Raw genomic sequence first — 20,492 nt, 5'->3', positions numbered from 1 at the left:
ATGCGCACTGATAGGATGGATATTCCCATACCTAACCAATCTGTCCTCTCTAGTCACCCAGATGGCTCCAGATGCTCAGCTTACCAAAAGCCCTCGCTCCACAAGAAAGGACCTGCCTCCCACCATCCCTCTCCCAAGCAGTTAGTTGTGCAGTTTACCTTCACAATTTACCTTTGAAAAATATTTGTCCTGGATATTAAAAACTGGTTTGGTCCATTTTTTTTCCTCTCTGAGTAACTTGAAGATGGCACACAGCTGTCTTCTGACTCACACAGTCTCTGCTAAGATGATGCTTATGTTTGCCCTCTGTGGTGGTGTTTGCACTCTGAATGCCGTGATATCTTCTCCGTTAGCTGGGCACAGTAGCTCATGCATATAATCCCAGAAGTTAAGAGGTATATACATACACATACAGATTTACATGGTGTGATTTGGGGAAGGATGTATGGAAATCCTTAAGGGGACTGGGCTGTGTTGGACCTGCCTGTCTCCAGCTTCTTGCTTGGATCTGGGCTTTGTTGAGCATTCATTTACTTTGGAAAAGTCTCTTGCTGTATTATCTCACCACCCCTAATTTCCACCCCCCCCCACACACACACACATTCATACACTCCTTTCTCTCTGTTTGGGGTATGTATATGTATTCACAAACGTGTACGTGCCTATGAAGGTCAATGTTGGTCAATCTTTTTCAATTGCTGTCCACCTGATTTTTAAATTAGTTCTTTGAGGATTTCATACAATACATTCTGATACTATTCAACATCTTCCCCCAGGACCAACTCCCTCCTCTCCCCACCCGAATTTGTGCACTTGCTTTCCCTCCCCTCTCTCCCTCCCCCATCTGGTCCAGTCAGTGATGGCAATGAATAAACTCCTGAGTATGTGGCTTTCTACAGGAACCTGGTGGACATACTGGGGATTGCATCCTTAAAGAAAACCTGACTCCCCCTCCACCAGCTCCTACTAACTGCCAACATCTCCTCAGTTAGGAGCTGGGCCTCATGCTCACCTTCCTCTCTCCAGGCTGGCTTGGGTTTTTTTCAAGTCCACACTGTCACAACTGCAGTGAGTTCATCTGTGCAGCTGCCCCGATGAGTCTGGAAAACAGTTTTCTTCTAGGCATCCACTGCTTCTGGCCCTTACAGTCTTCTTGCTCCTTCTTCCACTCTGATCCATTCCTGAGCCTTGAGAGGCAGGAGTGTGACACAGGTGTCCCAATTGGGGCTGAGCATTCTGCAGTCTCTTATTCTCTACACCCTGGCCAATGGTGGATGCCTACAGCTAACAGCAGCTTCTCTGGTGAAGGTTGAGAGATGTACTGATCAATCACTGGACATCAGTTTACTGTGATGTCCATCTGGCAGAATAACAGTGGTGGGTTACCTGCTGGGGCCTATGACCTACCTTGCCATGGGCTCTTGGCCCTAGTGATGGTGCCAGGGATAGGTTTCATTTTGCAGAGTGAGTCTCCACCTTTTAAAAAAAAAGACAGTCTCTCTATATAGCTCTGGCTATCTTGGAACTCACTGTGTAGACTAGGGTAGCTTTGAAGTCAGAGAGATCCACCAGACTCTGCCTCCCAAGTACTAGGATTAAAGACTTGTGCGGCCACACCTGGTAACCCACTTTATTTTTTAAGACATAGTCTCCCACTGACCCTGGAACTCATTGATGCAGCTAGGCTGACTGGTCATGTCTCCAGTGATGGGGTTATAGGTGCTATGCCCAGCTTTTGCGTGGGTATGGGGGACTGAGCTTCATGTATGCATTCACAGCAAACACTTTAGCCACTGGTCCATCTCCCCAGCCCCTCTGTCTTCACTCTGTCTACTAGAGATCTGTCTTCATGACCTCTGGCTCTTCCTTTCCTCAACTTTGTTCAGTTCATAGCCAAACGTGTGAAGAGTTTTCAAGCCTGGTATTGTAGGTTGCCTGTTTTTGTTTTTAGTTCCCCTGAACTCCTCTGTGAGGTCAGCAGCCCTGATGAAGTTCTGTCTACTAATACGTGGCATTGACCTTTGCAGCAGACCCTCTAACATAATAGTTGCTTTGGTCCTTGGCTCAGAGCTCCAACACCTGTCACCCATTCTGCATGTGTGGAGTGCTTTCTCTGAAAAGAAAAAATGAGTTGGATTTGTGTCTTAGTGAGGGTTTTACTGCTGTGAGCAGACACCATGACCAAGGCAACTCTTATAAGGACAACATTTAATTGGGGCTGGCTTACAGGTTCAGACGTTCAGTCCATTATCATCAAGATAGGAGCATGACAGCATCCAGGCAAGCATGGTGCAGGAGGAGCTGAGAGATCTACCTCTTCATCTGGAGGCCACTAGAAGAATACTGACTTCCAAGCAACTAGGACAAGGGTATTAAAGCCCAAACCCACAGTAACACATCTAATCCAACAAGGTTACTCTTCCTAATAGTGCCACTCCCTGGGCCAAGCATATACAAACCATCACACTTTGTCTTCCTGGTTTAATATTTTAAATGTTTTATTATTTTATTATTCTATGATTATGGGTGGTTTGCCTGCATGTAAGTCTGTGTGCCTCATGTGTGCCTGGAGCCTGTGGAGACCAGGAGAGGTCATTGGATCCCCTGGAGCTGAAGTTACACATGGTTATGAGCTGACATGTGGGTACAGGAACTCAATCCCAGGTCCGTGGGAAGAGCAGCCAGTGTCTTCTGCTGAGCCAGCTTTCCAGCCTGCCCACCCCACAACCTAAATTGGTTTTGGATGTATGTTCTCATGAATTTTTTCTTTAAAAACTAGAATTATTTGATAACTTCTTACACATAAAGATGGATTTTGATCCACGCTCCCTCCTAGTCCTCCCAAGCATCTCCAGTTTCTCTATGTCCCTTTCTATCATTATGGCAATTCGCCAAGTCCAACTAGTTCTTCCTGCTGGAATGTTGACTGATGTTGGTGTGGTTTGGGGCAGGTCTCAGGCAGGCGACCGAAGCTGCTGTGGGTTGATGAATGCAATGGCCATGTCATGTCTAGAAGATGGCATTTCATAGCACTCCTCTCCATCATCCTGTCCTTGGACTTTGTCTGTCCCCCCCTTTTTATAGCATACTCTGAGCCTTAAGTGTAAGGGGTGGATGTAGATTTCCCACTTAGAGCTGAATACTTAATCACCATTTAAACTCAGCACATTAACAGTTAGGAGTCTGAGCATTGTAGAGCGAAGCTTCTCTCACCAAGATTGAGGACAGCACTCATTTAGATGTATAAATATGAATATTCAGAATGCACTTTGACAATGTGTCCATTTATCAAGGCCACAGTAGTGAGTTTCCTCCTAGGGCCCATCTAAAAACACAGGTGGGCTTTTGACTAAGGTTATGGTGATAGACGTGACTTCCCTGCTGTGGAAATCCAATCCAAAAGTGGCTGGTTACGCCCCTAGCCTTCATGCCATGATTGCACCAGTGTGAGCATCGTGCCTCAAAGGTCAGTATTGAAGCATGCAACGTTTGTATTTGAATAATACCTTTGATGGCTTTTCTCTCCCAGCAGCCTCCATAGCGCTATGAAAGCTAACCATCCAGGAAGAAGTTTTCAGGTCCATTCCAGCTTGGTTTCTTTATGTCTTGCAACCAAAGTATTCCTGTGACTCTTGGTCATATCAGGCTCTATGAACATAAGCAATGTGGAGGCTGAAAGGGCCAGCATTTGCATCTTGGTTTTGGTTGTACTATGTGTGGTGAGATGCGGAGAGCGTGGCCAGTTGATTCAGTCCCGTCATAGGTTCTGCTGGGTTTGGGAATAGTCTATCCTCCATCCTTGTCAGCCTCGTCTTCCTCCGTAGCTCATGTGTCTATGGGGCCCTAAGTGCTGAGTTCTCTCTTACATTCATTTTCAGTCTTTGTTTCCAGAAATCTCTGCAGGCAGTAGGGCCCTCCTTTCCCCATGCATGCCTTCTCTGAGGTGGAGCATGTCTGGCTGCCTAGTGCTTTGTGGCAGCCCCACTCTACTTTGGGCCTGAGGCTGGGCTTGGACAGGTCTTTGCCCATTCTCTGGGCTAGTCAGCTTCTGTGTGCTGTCAGGGCATAGCACAGAGCCCTCTTCTCAGAGCCTTTGCCTGAGGGGTAAGTGGACTTCTAGCCTCCCCAGTGCTGAAACCTTATATTCAGCTTTCTCAGTGCCGTTTCACAGGACTCTGACCCCTCCCATGTGCCCTCAGCGCCTGACAGACACCTAGAAGAGAGCTTGCAGGTTGGTTCCTATCCATAGTGTTTGTAGGCACTATTCATTACCCTGAATTGTGTTACCAGCCCACACTTGACCTTCACAAAGTCAAGGACATTTCAGTTGTCTTCTTTCAAAAAAATACTCTTTTCTTTTTCCCATGTATTGTGTTCATATGCTTGAAGATCACAGAACAAACAGCTCATGGAGTCAGTTCTCCTTTTCCTCTAAGCGGGTTCTAAGAGAGTGAACTTAGGTCATCAGGCTTGGGAGCAAGTGCCATCTCTCAGTGGCCCTCCATTCTTGTAACCTCCATCTGCCAGCCTCCCCTTCCTCCCACTGTGGCCAAGGGTGTGACCCGTCCCTTCACCTCTCATCTCTGGGAGATCCCAGGCTGAAGAGCCCATACTGCCTGCTGTTTCTAGGAGTTTGGATTTTAGACTGGTCTTTTCTGAGCTGTTCTCCTCCTCTGACTAGGAAGCAATGTCCCCTTACAGAGGATACACAGTGCCTGGTAGGGGAGTGGAGGGGTAACCATCTCCTGTCCCTGCCCACAGGAAAACCTGCAGAAGCTGGTCCACATCGAGTACAGTGTGCGAGGCCAAGGGGACCTCCTCCAGCCAGGAAGGGTGAGTGCAGCCTGGGCAAGGACAAGGGCCAGCTTGACTCTGATAAGCCCATTGTTCACTTGGGCTGGCCCCAGACGGCCCTGGCTGCAGGTGCTCTTAGGAGGCGTGGGGGACATGGTGCACCACCCTGGAGCTTGTCTGCACCCCGCCTTCCATGATGCCCTCTCGGGGCAGTTAAAGAAACAGTGCCAATCAGTTCTGCTCACCGTAGCTGCCCTGGGGTAGCTCTCCAGTGAGGGAAGAAAAAAAAAATATGTACCCAGTGTTTATAGTTTCAGGTTGTCAGGAAAGCAGAGCTCAGAGTAGCTCTTGAAAGACAAGCCCCAAGAAAGCAGCATAAAAATAGCATTCTTAACAAAACAGGGGCTGGGGTGGCACTCGGGGGTGGAGCACATGCATTGCATGTGCAAGGTCCTGGGTTCTCTGCCCAGAAAGAGAGGGGTTGGGAGAGAGATTGATTGATTTGCGTTTTTAGCTTCCAGATGGAAAACATACAACTCAGCTCAGAAAGCAGCTAAAAGTGTGATCGTTGCCAGTTGGAGCGAGGGAGTGAGCCACATCGGCAGGATGCTGCTAGTCTAGGATTCTCTGAAATCTCATGTGGTTCTGACTGAGAGATCCTGAGCTCTGCAGACCTCACTAAGCCTGTGTTTGTAGCCTTCAGAAGGATGAGGCTGGAGTGACTATCCGCAGGTCCAGATGTTCAGCAGGCCTTCAAAGGGCACATTCTGAATGGACCCTTTGTAGTGCTGTTTAGGGAGAGAGCCGTAAGTGGGACTCCTACTTGGTGGCTGGAACATTGTTGAGCTTGTGTGAAGACATTTCCAGAAGGCCAGATTGCCCAGCTTGAGTTCCTGGGCCAGGAGTCTATAAGCTGTCCCTGGGTACCCTGGCAGCCATAGAGACTGCTTCCTACGGACTTTGTCATTCCACCTCTGAGGTTGGCTTCTCTCCCCACAGGAGTTCCTGAAGGAAGGGACACTGATGAGGGTGAGAGGGAAAAGCCGACACCCCCGCCACCTGTTCCTGGTAAGCACTGGAGATAAGGCAGGTCCCATCGTTAGCTTTCTAGAGCCAACATTTGGTGACAAACAGAGGAGCCAGGACAGCCTTTAGGATGTAACGCTGAGCCTTCAAAACTAAACAAAACAAGATGAAACAAAACAAACAACAAAAAAACCACACTGCTTATATGTTATTTGAATGCTTGGGGGACAGGGAGTGTAGCTGTTAAAATGAATAGCTCATATGCCTACCATAATTGGTTCAAACCAGGGCTTTCTTCTGGTACTATAACTACACTCAGGCACTTTCTGTGGTATGTACAACAGCAGAGGGGTGAGAAAACCAACTTGTCTAGGCTCCTCAGCAGACGGCCAAGACCCAGAGCGTAGCCAGGGTTGAGCCTCCAGTCCATCACTCGGTGCGGGTGAGCACACACGACACATCTGAGGACACAGACCCACACTTGGAACACTAGGGAATAGCCAAGACCTTTGGGCTGGCGATGTCAACCCAGGGTCTCATGCTATAAGTAGCTTCTTTGCTCCAATCTAGGACCCCAAGACACTACACCTTCTGTGCTGCCTACCTCCAAAACAAGTGTCTCAGACAGTCAGGATTTAAAGAGGAAAGGCAAGATCCACCTCCCAGTTCTGGAGGTACCAGTCCTTGATGGGGTGGCCTTGTAGCTTTGGGCCTATAGCCAAGTAGCACAACAAGGCAGAGCCATCGTTCACCTCATGGCTAGGAAGCAAAAGACAGGAAGGGGAAGGGGTTGGGTTCCCACAGTCTCCTCAAGGTCACGCTAGGATGACCTAACTTCCTCTCACTAGGCCCTACCCTCTGAGGGTTCCATGCCTTCCAACAGTGCCATCCTTTGGACTACACTTTCAACACAGTGGCCATTAGGGAACCCCCAAGAGCCAAACTGTGGGCCTGCTGTTTTCTGGGTATCTCTGTTTCCCCATTCTTGTGCCCCTCACTGTTGTTCTTGTGACTGTCGATGGGGATGCCTTAAGCTGCCTCCACACACGGCCAGAACTTTATATAGCGTGAGGGTAGCACAGCTCTGAGCTCTGTGCATCCAGCACTCACTGGGCCAACAACCCCGGGCTGGGACATGAGTGCAAAGATCGCTTACAGCCTTGTCCTCAGCCTTCAGAATGTAACGAAAGGGAAATACATAGACTAACAGCTAAGAGTCAGGAGATGAAATAGAGGGGCATCTTGGGAATAGGCAGTCAGTGGAGGAGGGTCACGCATTGAAGTGAAAGCAGCCACTGTAGCTATGCTCAAGGATCGGTTGGGTGTCCGAGTTCCTTGGAGAGGCTGCCTCTATTAAACCCTGAAGCAAGGGAGGCTGTCTGCTTTCTTTTACTACCATGTGCGGCATCCCTTAGATTGAACTGAGGTCATCAGTTTTGGCAGCAATTGTTTTTACCCGCTAGAGCAATTGCTTTTACCCATCTCACTGGCTCCCACTTCATTTCATTTCTTTCTTTAAAGGCATGATGTCACGAGGTAGCCCTGGTTGTCTTGGAACTTGCCATGCAAACCTCGCTGGCTTCTAATCCACAGATTCACCTGCTTCTGTCTCCTGTGTGCTGGGATTTTAAAGACACGGGCCACCTCACCAGCCCCTCACTTCCTTTCTTAACTACTTTGTAGAGTCCTATGTGGCAGCCTCAAGTTACATGCTGGTCTCTGTTGGCTAGTGTAAACCGTTTGTTGTATGATTACCACTTGGATCAGGATTGAGAGCGTTTGCAACACTTCCAGAAAGCTCCATCAACACTGGCAATCGGTCTTCCCCACTCCCAAGTGACCCAGGCACTAAGTGGCCTGATTGCTGTTGCTTTAGGTTGGACTTTCACATAAAGGCGGTGGGCTGCACTTACAGTATCTGACCTCCCCCCTCACAATGCCTGTGATCCTATCGGTCTGGCAGCCTGCTCCTTTGGGTTGCTGTGTGGTATTTCACAGTCTGACTGGACCACGGTTCTTTATCCATCAACTGTAAAGGATATTTGGTTAGTTCTCCCTTTGGGGCTGTTACACATAACACTTCTCTGACACTTGGCGCCAGAGCATTGGCAGATGTGCCAAGTCCTCTTGAGCATTCCTGTAGGAGTATAATTGTCATGATGAGGTGTGCACTGAGGACTGCTGGCTGCCTGCACCCCAGAACTCAGGGACCTGCTACATATAGAGCTTGCTGCTGCCTTCGGGGCTAGGACTGGTGTGACTGTGTGCCTTCTCTGCAGATGAATGACACGCTCCTGTACACACATCCCCAGAAGGATGGGAAGTACCGGCTGAAGAGCTCACTGCCAGTGGCCAACATGAAGGTAAATATCAAAAACCAGGTACCCTGGGGTAGGTGTGTCATCATGGGGAAGATGCTGGGTAGATGGATCCAGCCTTTCTCCTCTCTACGGAGGACCAAGGCCCCAGGATACAGCGTTCAGTGAGGACTGCTGCAGGTTTAAACATAGGGCTGCCCAGCTACAACTAGGGATCAATGATATATTCTCAGAGTGGATGAGACATGGAGAGGAAAGGGTCACCCCAGGAGGAGGACAGTAAGTGCAGAAACCGCTTGGAGGGAGCCAACAAACAGGTTTAGGTTACATTGTTAAAACCCACTAGAACCTTTCTATCATCCCGAACAGAAACTGTCTCCATTAAACACTGAGTCCTGTTTGTTGCATCTCTATGAATGTGACTGGTTGAATGGCTTCATGTGGGTAGAGTTACAGCATTTGTCTTCTTGGAGCTGGCTGGCTTCACTTAGTGTTGTGTTCAAGGTTCGGTCAGTCTCCTTCTTTTTCTGGGTACCCACATCTGCCCCCTCTGTCTCTCTACCTCTCTGTGTATATCTCTATCTTTATGTCTCTCTCATCTCTGTCTGCCTGTGTGTGTGTGTGTGTGTGTTTGTGTGTGCATGCACGCATGTGTGTGCATATTCTCGGTTCATCCACCACTCAACACGTCTCAGCTGTTGCATGTGTGATGTGTGGACTAGCATGGTTTATCTTGGTCTCAAACACGAGGGTGCGTGGGCACATTGGGGAATTCTTGGGATGGAGAACATTCTGGAATGTTATTTCTGATGCCACCTGAGGATGGTGCCTGAGAAGGAAATGCTGAGAAGAGAAGGCAGGACAGCTGGGAAAGAAAGTATCCATGCTGGTCAGAACCCTGACCAGCCACTACCAGCCACTAGCAGTGGACAAAGCTGTCCGTGCTCCTCCCCCTCCCACCCTGAACAGATGCCGTTGGTTTCCCTGGCAGGTCAGCCGCCCTGTGATGGACAAAGTGCCCTATGCTCTGAAGATCGAAACTCCTGAGTCTTGTCTGACACTGTCTGCAAGGTATGGGGAGCCATACTCTAGCTGCAGTGCCCTCTGCTGGCCACCATGGGCACTGCATGTGCATACGACACAGATACACGCAGGCATAACATACATAAAAATAAATATTTTAAAATGAAGATAAAGTTAAGAATTGAGAAAAATACCTGAAGTTGACCTCTGACCTCCTCACTCATATCTATGTGTATGCAACACACACACACAAACACACACAGGCATGGACATGCATGCACACACGTACACATGTGCGTGCAAATAGAAAGCAATAGCTAAAAGAAAAAAAAGAAAAGAAGAACTCCTGAGGTTTGGGGCTTATCTCAGTGGTGTCTGGCTGACATACTAATGTCCTGGTTCAGGCTTCAGCAGCACAAAACCAAACATAAATGCCAGCTCCTATGCCCAGAGGTCTGTAGGCCCCATGAAAGTATCTCATTAAAAAAATGTTACAGATGATTGGCTCAGCATGAGGTTCTCAGGTGACTCATATGTGTCGTGTGCTCAGTGGGCTGTCAGCCTTGGCACTCTCGACAGGACAAAAGGGAAGTGATGAGTGGTTGCCCATCTCTGACCATCCCGTCTTTGGGGGAGGCTCTCAGTAGGTGGAAGGATGCTGTACTTAAAACAACATGAGCCAGTTGTCTGATAAACAAAATCTATTTCTTCCAGGCTAGGAGTTAGGAAATGCAAGACCAAGGTGCCGGTTGACCTGGGGTCTGGAGAGAGCCCCATGTATGTAGATGGCACCTGTTTGCTGTAATATAGAAGAGACAAAGGGGGTCCCACAAGGGAAAGGGAAGACTTCCTGGAGGCAGTGATTCCTGGGACAGCTCCACCACCTCTCCTCTCTGCCTGATGCCTTGCGGCTCAGTGTGTAGCTTCTGGTGACAGACTACACAGATTGTCTGCTCCTGTCTGTACTATGGCTTGAAGTACCAGCTGCCATTGATATATCTGCCCAATGGAGGGGGATTGTACATTCCCTTTAAGCAGTGTCACCCCGGCTGCCTACCTTACTGCCGGCCAAAGTGGTGCCTTCTCCCTGCCCAGGCTGTGGGACGCTCCAGTGCAGGGCGAGGGCGGCACCTAGTGGGCACTAAGAATATCTACCCAGCTTCCTCCTGGCCTTGGACATTGGGGCTCAACTAGGGCCCAGAGGCTGCTGCGCAAAGACTCGCAGCAAGAGAGAGGGTGCCAAGCAGAGCCATAGCACCTTGGCTCACCGAGTCTGTGCCTACAGCTCCTGTGCCGAGCGGGACGAGTGGCACTACTGTCTGAGCAGAGCCCTTCCGGAGGACTACAAGACTCAGGCTCTGGCTGCCTTCCACCACAGTGTGGAGGTGAGTGGGGGCCACTCCAGGGTTCCTAGGGTGGGTCCTGCCATATCCTCCTCACAGAAAGAGGACAAGTTCCTCCTGTCCTCGGGGCCCTGGCAACACCCTTATCGGTCCTGCCTACCATGCTCCTGTTAGAGCGTGGCACCACAGTTCAACCCAGGAGCATGCCCTGCAGGCTGGCAAGCAGACCAGGGGATGGAGTAGACTTGACTCAGAATTAGGGAGAAAGGGGCTGCACTTCCCCAGCTGTCCCTCGGCCTCTCTCCTGACTGTGGTTGCTGGCTGCTGCAGATCCGGGAAAGGCTGGGGATCAGCCTCGGTGAGAGGCTCCCCACCCTGGTGCCTGTCACTCATGCCATGATGTGCATGAACTGCGGCTGTGACTTCTCCCTCACCGTGAGGCGCCACCACTGCCATGCCTGTGGCAAGGTGAGTGACAGACTGGGGGGAGGGTGTGCTTGGGGAGGGGATGGAGGACATGTTCCTGCTTGTGGAGCTCAGGGGGCGAGAGGAAGATGAGTTCAAGGCCAGCCTGAGAGGTAGAGCTTGTTCCTGTCGGTATCACTGAAATCCACTGATCATGGGTGTCCCAGGCCCTTCTGCCACACCATGTTAAGAACACGGGAGAACTCACCATTGTGGTCACTGGAGGGGGAGTGTTATCTTATGGTTATGAGCACAGCTCTTCAGAAAAGCAGGCACTTGCTCAGAGACATTCTACAGCCCAGGCTGGAAGAACAGGGACCTGTGTGGCACAGAGCAGCTAGGGTCCTGGGGCTGCCTGGAGGAGGTGAGGGCTGGGCTAAACTGAGAGGGTGACTGACAGCTTAAATGTGTGTTCTCAACATGGCGTCAGATTGTGTGCCGGAACTGCTCTCGAAACAAGTACCCATTGAAGTGCCTCAAGAACAGGATGGCCAAGGTCTGTGATGGCTGCTTCCGGGAGCTGAAGTTGAGGAATGGGCCTGTCCCAGGCTCCATGAGAGGTAACTTTACAAGGCCCTTGCCTTCTTTCAGTCCTGGTGGCTTCTCCCCAAGTTCTCATGACGCCTCTATGGCCCGGGTTCCTGCTTGAATCTGCTTTGTGGCCTGGGTTCCTGCTTGAATCTGCTTTCTCCAGAAGAAGAGAGATGGGGTTCTGCATAAAGGCAGCCCCTGGGGAGGCCAAGGCTCAAGACCTGGGTTCCATGGGAACCTGACAGCTGCTCTGTCCCTATGAAGGCAGGGCTGCTGTGGCTATCCGCCATGGATGGTTCTTTGGGGGTACTCGATATTTGTCTACATGGTTATATGCATGTGGGTGCAGGTACCCCTGATGGCCAAAATAAGGCCTCAGATCCCCTGGAGCTAGAGTTACAGGTGTCCGTGAACCACCTGATATGGGTGCTGGGAACCAAACTCAGGTCCACTACAAGAGCAGATATGTTCTTAACTGCTGAGCCATCTCCCCAGCTCTCTGTAGGGCTTTTATGAATATTCCATGAGCCTACTGTTTTTGGAATTTTGTGGCATGCTTGGGAGGGGCTTGTGAATCAGGAAAAGAGAGAGAGAGTCCCTTAGAAGCTGAATTGACCCCTGAGACTTGGTACTTAAGTGACAGGCTGTGCCCAGAAGTATCAGGCCAGAGAGACAGCAGATGTATCTTGGGCCTTCTTGAAGCCACACCCAGGTCCTCAGAGGAAGCATAGTCCTGCTGGTGGATCCAGGACAACTGTTCAATGTCCTCGGAAAATGCCACCATGCCCCAGAGCCTCTGCTCAGCATCAGCAGGAAGGGGCATGCCAGCCATCCTGGGCCCGTCTCCTCCCACCCGCACCCCCATGAGCCTTGGAGGGACTTGAGCCAGCATTCCAGACAACCCTTCCCCTGGCTTCTCGCCTCTGCAGAGCGTCCGGTCAGCATGAGCTTCCCACTGTCCTCGTCCCGCTTTTCCTCGGGCAGCGCCTTGTCCTCTGTCTTCCAGAGTATTAGCCCCTCAACTTTCAAGAAGCAGAAAAAAGTCCCTTCAGCTCTGTCCGAGGTAAGGTGTACATGGGACACAGTGGCTTGGGAGGTTCCTGTCCTCTGGAGGCATGCTCAGATCCTCCTGTACCCAGCCTGGCCAGGCTCTTCTGCACAAAGAGAACTCCTCCTTGAAAGAACTCAATAGTGAGCCCAGGTAGTGCCATTGCTAAGAATAATCCTGTCTTCAGAAGACATCTGTGGGCTGCAGAGGAGTTTGAGAGGCATCTTGTGTCCCTCCTTGGCTTTCTTTTCTCTTTTTTCTTTTTTCTTTTTCCTTCCCCATACTGTAGAATTAGTGCCCACAGGGCCTGCTCGGGTGAGCTGCAATCGTGGTTAATTGTCCCATGTCAGCATTTGTGAGCCCACGTGTTCTCGGGCTGCAGGGAGGGAACAGCACAGGTGCTGAGCCTCCCTGAGGCTGACTGTGCAAGAAACCTGAAAACTGGCTGAGCACAAGTCCGTCATGCAGACAGGGCCCCCAAGCAATGTGTGCCCATGAGGAGAGCCTTCGGAGCCAAGAGGCATGGCCAGCTGCATCCAAGTCCCCGTTAACAGGCATCGTGAAGCCTGTTAACAGGTGTGTGAAGATGCGCTAGGGTGCGAAGATCGGTGGATGAGTGCTATTTCAGCCATTAACTTATTCCATTTGCCAACTGAAGATCTTGGAATTACGACTAGGGCATAGCTTAATGGGAAAGCGCCTACCTCTACGACGAGAATTCCTTGAAGGACCCGTCAAGGAGTGTTCACGTGTTCACAGTACAGAGCTGTGTTCACTGATCCTGGTTTCCTCCTGCCAGCTCCTTGGTCCATTGGAGGAGATGAACATCCCACAGCTCAGCACCCTCTCCCATTGCTGGGGCTCTCCCTCCGCAGCATTGCTTCCCAGGGGGGAGGGGAGGAAACCTGTGTGAGCACCTGAGTATCTAAGCTCCTAGAAGGCTGCAGAATCAGATCCATGGAGGTGCTCCATCAGGGAGCCCAGAGCCCAGGCAAGAGTTAGGGGGTCCTCATGGCCTTGCGCCAGGACAAAATCAACCCCGGCTTCCTTTCCAGCCTGAGCTGGTTGTAGATTCTAGGCTCCAAATCCTGAGTGTTTGCTGAGAGTCCCAAGCTGAAGGGGGCTGAACTTCAGGAAGTCCCTTGTTCCTCAGGGCCTCAGTTCCCATCCATAAAATGAGGAAGTCAGAGGAAAGTATCCCTGAACGTGGCCATGTTGCTTTCTAGTGCACTCACTGTAAGTCAGGCATGTCTGTCTGTCAGGATGTCTCATGACTTGTAAGATAATGGAGGCCCTCAGGAGGTCAGTAAATTGCCTGGTGATGTCCATAGTTACTGCTGGAGCCTGGTGAGAACCCTGGAATCCCTCCAAGCCAAACTGGGAGGGCGTCTCTTTTGTTATCTTTGCTTTCAGGTGCTCGTGGTAAAACCCAGGGCCTCATAGATGCTCACACAGTGTGCCAGAACCCTAATCAGTGTTAGCCACTGCCAGAGCCTGTGCAGCAGAATGTCACCTAAAAACTGGCAGCAGTATGACACAGTAGGGCTGTGTCTACTCCACCAGTTAGGAGCCCCTTCCCCCCTATACCTGTTAGGTAATAGGTACAAGATTCCTTTTAAGTGCAAGGTGTTCTAAGCTAAGGTTAAATCCATCTTGCAGTCTGGGGTGTGTGTGTGTGTGTGTGTGTGTGTGTGTGTGTGTGTGTGTGTGTGATCCCAGTAGGGGCAGGCCTTCTGGAGGCAGCTTTGGACTTTTACATCGGCTTCTTAGACACTGAAGCAGTTTTTCTGACCTCAAGTGTCCAGAGATCAGCTTTCGAACTCTGATGATGGTCTGCCCAGCCGTTTTGACTGCCTGCTTTGCTTCCCTTCCACCAGGTGGCCGCGTCAGGAGAGGGCTCTGCCATCAGCGGCTACTTGAGCCGCTGTAAGAGTGGCAAGCGGCGCTGGAAGAAACTCTGGCTCGTCATCAAGGGCAAAGTACTCTACACCTACTTGGCCAGCGAGGTAGAATCCTTTCTGAGGCTGTTCTTGCAGGGAGGCCTGTGTTAAGTGTGTGTGTGACAGTGGGGTGGAGGGGCAGCCAGCTTCAGTCTTCATCATTACTTATCACCTGCAGGCATAAGTCGTGGACACTGAAACCTCTTCTGGTGGTAATCAAGTCTTTATGCTGGAGTGTGGGTGTGAACACTCACCGAGTACTTAAATGTCACAGGCTTGGCAGCCAGGACAAAGTCACAAGAGAAAACTCCTTTCTATCTCCATCTTGGTTGCTTGGGGCAACAAGCAGCAGCTCAGAGAAAACTGCCCCCTGTGTGCCTGTCCATTGCTTTTACTAAATTAACTGAGGGCTCCAGTGAGGCTTCTAAATACACACACGTTGCTACTTGCATAGGACATACTGGTTTTAGCTTCTAAGCTACAAGCAAGGGCTGGGGCTACAGCTCAGTTGGTAGGATGCTTGCCCGGCATGCGGGAAGCGTGGGGTTCAGTCCCCAGCTCACATAGCCTCGCTGTGGTGGTGCAAGCCTGTAAGTGGGAGGAGCAGAAGTTCAAGGTCATCCTCAGCTACATCGTGAGTTCAAAGCCAGTCTGGACCATATGATCTCCTATCTCAAAAAGAAAATACAAACAAGAGCGTCCTAAAGCCTATTTTGCTCCCAAGGTAGAGAGATGTGGGCTGTGGTGGTTTGCTCTCACTGGCCAGTCCTGTGGAGGCTGAATGGCTTGGAAAGTAAGATGGTTTCTATCTCCAGGTCCCACCACCTTGGGGCTTCCATAGCCAAATCCACTTTACAGTCAAGACTTACAGGTGCCCCGACCACTGTTGAAGAATGTGCTCATTAGTCTTAGGCTGGGCCTTCTCAAGTGACCTGCCTCCTCTCTACAGACCTGCAGCTGTGGTGGTCACTATGTGTGTCATCTTCAGGCACTGGGCCATCAGAGAGAGGGTCCCTTAGTTCAATTGTCTACAGTGGAGCACAGCTCAGAGCAGCCCCCTCCTAAGAAGGCCTTAGAGCTGAGCATGGTGCTACGGTGCCAGTGGATCCTGGCACTCAGAAACTGAGACAGGGGAATTACTATGATCCCCAGGCCAGCCTGGGCTACAATGTAAGGCTGTATATAATAATAATAATTAATGATGATGATGATGATGATGATGATAATAATAAAAGCAAGCCAGGACAGTGGTAGGGCACGTTGTAATCTGCCAGGTTAGAGGATTTCTAGCTTGGCAAGGCTCTGTGTCTGAGCAGAGTTGCCATCTGCCAGGTGCTTTCTCCAGGCAGTAACCTTAGGTAGCAGGTGCGTGCTTGATCCCCTTCTGGGTTAACTCTCTCTTAAGTGTGCATAATGAAGTCTTTGCTTCTTATAAACATCACTTTCCATCCTCTAAACTTTCTCCCAAAGCCTTGACTTTTCCTCTGCACACTGGTTCCCAGTGTGTGTCCATCTCATGAGCACTCATGCTGTCATAGCCTAGACTCTGCAGGGCTCTTGCTAAGGCCCCTTGAACAAAGGCTTGGCAGAATGTGTGCTGAATGTGCTGCCTGAACAAACTCTGGGACACTAAAACATTGAGTACTCTAGTCTGTAGGAAGAACTCTGGAAGGCTGTGAGTTCAAATCTTAGCTCTTCCTCCATGCTAAGTGTGTGCTCTTGGAACGTTGCTTTCTCTGTCAGTGGTAGAGAATTTCAAAGATAATGGCTCTGAACATGTCCAGCTCTAGTTTGCTGTCAGAACCTGTTAAGTCACTTTCCTTTCCTGGACTGGCCCTGGCTGAAAGCAAGGGTGATCAGAGTCTTACACACTCACAGCGCTCCTCCACTAGATGCAAGGATCAGCCATAGGGGCTGATACAGGTGTGGGTTTTTTAAATCTTTTATTTATTATTTGACAGTTTTACATCTGTATACAATGTATCTTGATCTTCTCCACCCCTTACTCCACCAACATCCCTCCCACCATCATGCTCTCTCATGTGTTTATGTGTGTATGTGTATATATGTATATGTATATATACATGTATATATGTATGCATGAGTATGTATGTGTGTATGTATGAATGTATATGTATGTGTGTATGTATATGTATGTGCATATTTTACGTGTATATTATGTGTATGTATGTGTGTATATTGTGTGTATGTATGTGTGTGTTTCTGTGCAGATGTGTGTGTATGTGTGTGTATGTGTGTATATGTATGTATGTATGTATGTATGTATGTATAGGTATGTGTGTATGTATGTGTATGCATGTGTATATGTATGTGTGTATATGTGTATAGGTATGTGTGTATGTATATGTATGTGTGTGGTTTTGTGTGTGTATGTGTATATGTGTATGTATTGTGTGTGTGTGTGTGTGTGTGTGTGTGTGTGTGTGTGTGTATGTGTGTGTGACCCACTGAATCCAATTAGTGCCACCTATTGGATGCTGCCCGACCTTGCTGGCTTGATTCTGTCCAGGCACCTATAGCTGCAGTGAGTTCATTACAAGGACCATGTCACACCCACATTCACAGCACTCCTCCCATCCTTCAGCTCTGTGATTCCTTCTCTCACTGTCCTTTCTGATGTTCCCTGAGCCTTGGGGATGGAGGTTTTAACACCAGGTTTTCCTTCTGTCCCCTGCAGGACAAAGTGGCCATGGAGAGCATACCTCTGCTGGGTTTTACTATTGCCCCAGAAAAGGAGGAGGGCAGCAGCGAAGTGGGCCCTGTTTTTCATCTTTATCACAAGAAAACCCTGTTTTACAGCTTCAAAGCAGAGGACAGCAATTCTGCTCAGAGGTACCAGCGACAGTTAGTCTTCTATTTCCTTGGCTGTCTTGCAGAGAAATGCAGTGTTGTCCTGCATTGTTCTATGCAGGCCCCTGGGGGTCCAAGCACAGCTGTGGGCCTGCATGTTCTCAACTGTGAGACTTAGACGCTCATGATTCTGTTCTATGGGATGACATTGATTCCGGCAACTTTCACACAGTCCGGAACTGTTTGCTAAACATGGGAAGTGTGTCTGGGAAGTAGATACAAAGATACAATCCTTGGCTTCAGGCCAGTAGGAATCTAGTCCAGTCACATAGATACCCAGTGCTGTCTCTGTTTCGCAGATGGATGGAGGCCATGGAAGATGCCAGTGTGTTATAGCAGTCACCAGGCCCATAGACTAACAACAAACTCCTACATTAACGCGAGAACCCTTCCGGAAGTGACTCCTGCTCTCAGTTCATCTGGATGCACGTGCAGGTTCTGTGTGGAGCTTGACCTCAAGGTGGAACCCCAAGAACTATTTATAGACATCTTCTTTTCTGCCTCCATGTTTCCCAACCCCAATCACAGACTGTACACCCTTATCTAAAAGTGAGTTAAAATTTAGTACCTTGAAGACATGGAAACCAAGTGAAAAAGACACTTAGCAATGTGGGCTTTTTAGTAGAAACTGGCTTTTTCTGGTTTTACTCCTGGTGAATAGGACCACTTTCAACTTTCCGCAGTCTCCATATGGTGCCTCAGGTGATGTGGGAACCAGACAGGAAGTATCAGCTGTGCATCTAAGCACTTTACTATACTGCTGAGCTGCAGCCTCCAGGGCTGTGTCTTCCAAGGGATGGCTGCAAACTTCCGTGCCAAGTGACTCCTGCAGCCTTACTGTGGCTTGCCACCCTAAGGAGGGAGGGGCTCAGCGTCACACCAGGGCTGCCCTCTAAAGCATCACAGATCCCTCAAACATGGAAGACCTGCATCTGCGTTAAGTTTCTGTGTGCATTCCTGCGTCCACACGGTGCAGGCTGACCACCCTGTTGATGCTGTCCTCTTTGTAACACGTGTCCTTGGGCTGTACCAGCCATGCCAAGCTTACTTTTTGAGAGAGGTAAAGAAGAAAGAGAGAAGGTGGGTCATCAGAAAGTGGTCTGCACAGAAGGCTTGGCCAGCCCAGAGGCACTGAGTGGCTGGAAGACACTTTGCACACCTGAGGCCGACAGCATCACCTCCCTCTGGGCACCTGAGGCAGAGCCATCACCTGCTGGCCAGTTCTTTATGCTGAATGGATTTTACAAAATGCAGGAGGAGGAACAGGATTCCTCTTCAGTATCCTTGCAGTTGGAAAAAAATGCCGCCATTTTCTGAAATCTCTTACTGCCTTGTCCCCTACAAAAAGGATTTTTGTAAAACAAACAAACAAACAAACAAACAAACCACCATCTCAAGGACTTATTTACATTAAATGTGTTCAGGGATTTCTTTTTCTAGTTTGCAGTTCTTTTTCAATGTTTATGCAGTCGGTGTATAGTTAGTAATTCAAGTTGGATGGAAGACAAGTGTTACTGTTCACTTCACCATCCTAGGATCCTTCCTAGAGTCACTCACATGGGACCTGGACACTGAGACCCAGGAACCTTTGGAGAGTGGAGCTGGACTCAAGGACAGTAGTCCTCTTCCTTTGGTTTCGTTTTTCTATGATTTCAATTGCAGGAGGCCAACTGTGGACTGAAAATATTAAATGGAAAATTCCAGAAATAAAAGTGCATGAATTTCCAGTCATTTTTACTTATAATATAAATGTCCTACTGCATTAGTTAAGCTTCTCTAGAGTCACAGACCTTATGGATAGTCTCTATACAGTAAGTAAATTTGTTATGATGACTTTCAGTCTGTAGTCCAACTCCCCCATAGTGGTCAGCTGTGAATGGGAAATCCAAGGATCTAGTAGTTGTTCAGCCCCACAAGGCTAGTAGTAGATCCAACAGATGTGCTGGCAAGTAAATGCAAGCTGGCGAAGAAGAGTGATCTTCCTTCTTCCAAAGTCCTTATGTAGGTCTCCAGCAGAAGGTGTGGCCCACCTTGAACTCAGAGATCTCCTTGTCTTAGTCTCCTGGGATTCATAGCCACTATGCCTCAAGATCTCCATGCTAAGATCCAGGTCAGAAACTTGTGTCTCCCAGCCCCAAGGTCTGGATCACAGGTGATCCTTCCAATTCTGGATTGTAGTTCATTCCAGATATAGTCAAGTTGACAACCAGGAATAGCCATTACACCTACTTAGTTAGTAACTTCCCATGGATCTAATTGGTGCATTGCACATTATCAAGAGTACCCATGTGTGCACAGGAACAGCACAGTATGTGTAGCCAGTGCTGCTGCCATTGGGGCACTTGGGCTGCTGTTTAGGCAGTGGGAGCATCCCTGATATGCCTTGTAGCATTGCCCAGTGTCACTTTGCAGCTCTTAAGTGTGACAGAGAGTACATCCCAAGGTTACCCAAGGACCTCTGTTCTTTTATTCTGGTTATTTTTTAATTAAAAATTATTTTTAGTGCTTGCTCTGGAATCCAGGGCCTCACACATGTTGAGCCAGGACTCTTGAGGCTGGCCCACATCCCGGGTCAGGATGTTTTGTGTTTTCTACCCTATAACATCCTGGATCTGATACTCAAGTAGGGTTTTTATTCTGTGGGAATATTTACCTTTATAGAAATGTCTGGATTATCCATAAAACATAGCAGACAGAGTCACCAAGGCAGTCCCCAGCTGCAATGTGACCAGGCCAGGCCCTGCCTGTTTTGGACCTTTGTCACCTCTTCTTCTTTCTATAGTTCTCTGAGAACTGGTTTTAGGCTTATCTCTTCCTGACCATTCATAGTGGCCAATACAATTACAGGAAGGACTTCCTTCTCAGGACAGTGACAGGACAGTTGGTGGTAGTGAGGCTGGCAGCCCTGTCCATCAGATCCCTCTCCCTGCATCTTCAGTGCCTTAAAGAACCTTTCAGGCATGGCCTTGCCTGCTCCATGGGTGGCCTTGCTTGGTGGTGGGATGGGGAGGGCAGTGCGTTCATGGATTCCTGCATACTGCAGTTGCTTTAGGCTGTTTGTCTGAAGAGATGGGAAGGAGTCTATGCCTGTCATTAATGCACAAGGGGAACAGCAGCGCTGGGTGGGGTGTAG

At 49.3% G+C, this 20,492-nt stretch overlaps 1 protein-coding gene across 1 annotated transcript in view; it reads left to right on the top strand.

Annotated features, from left to right (window-relative positions):
* Fgd5 (FYVE, RhoGEF and PH domain containing 5) overlaps positions 1 to 19,073 on the top strand; it is a 97,668-nt gene extending 78,595 nt beyond the window's left edge. Inside the window, exons 11-21 of the mRNA XM_085840282.1 lie at positions 4,762 to 4,833; positions 5,794 to 5,862; positions 8,100 to 8,183; positions 9,130 to 9,209; positions 10,447 to 10,546; positions 10,835 to 10,972; positions 11,400 to 11,529; positions 12,430 to 12,563; positions 14,426 to 14,554; positions 17,187 to 17,341; positions 17,659 to 19,073. Coding sequence (XP_085696408.1) covers positions 4,762 to 4,833; positions 5,794 to 5,862; positions 8,100 to 8,183; positions 9,130 to 9,209; positions 10,447 to 10,546; positions 10,835 to 10,972; positions 11,400 to 11,529; positions 12,430 to 12,563; positions 14,426 to 14,554; positions 17,187 to 17,341; positions 17,659 to 17,695 — 1,128 coding nt within the window. The 3' untranslated portion in view covers positions 17,696 to 19,073. The remainder of the gene's footprint in view (positions 1 to 4,761; positions 4,834 to 5,793; positions 5,863 to 8,099; positions 8,184 to 9,129; positions 9,210 to 10,446; positions 10,547 to 10,834; positions 10,973 to 11,399; positions 11,530 to 12,429; positions 12,564 to 14,425; positions 14,555 to 17,186; positions 17,342 to 17,658) is intronic.
* Positions 19,074 to 20,492: the final 1,419 nt, after the last annotated feature.

The sequence above is a fragment of the Mus caroli genome, unplaced genomic scaffold (genome assembly GCF_978045245.1).
Source record: "Mus caroli unplaced genomic scaffold, Mus_caroli_1 scaffold_7, whole genome shotgun sequence".
In the NCBI taxonomy this organism is placed as follows: Eukaryota; Metazoa; Chordata; class Mammalia; order Rodentia; family Muridae; genus Mus; species Mus caroli.
The sequence above is the reverse complement of the archived record's forward strand: the minus strand, read 5'-3'. Positions and strand labels throughout refer to the sequence as shown.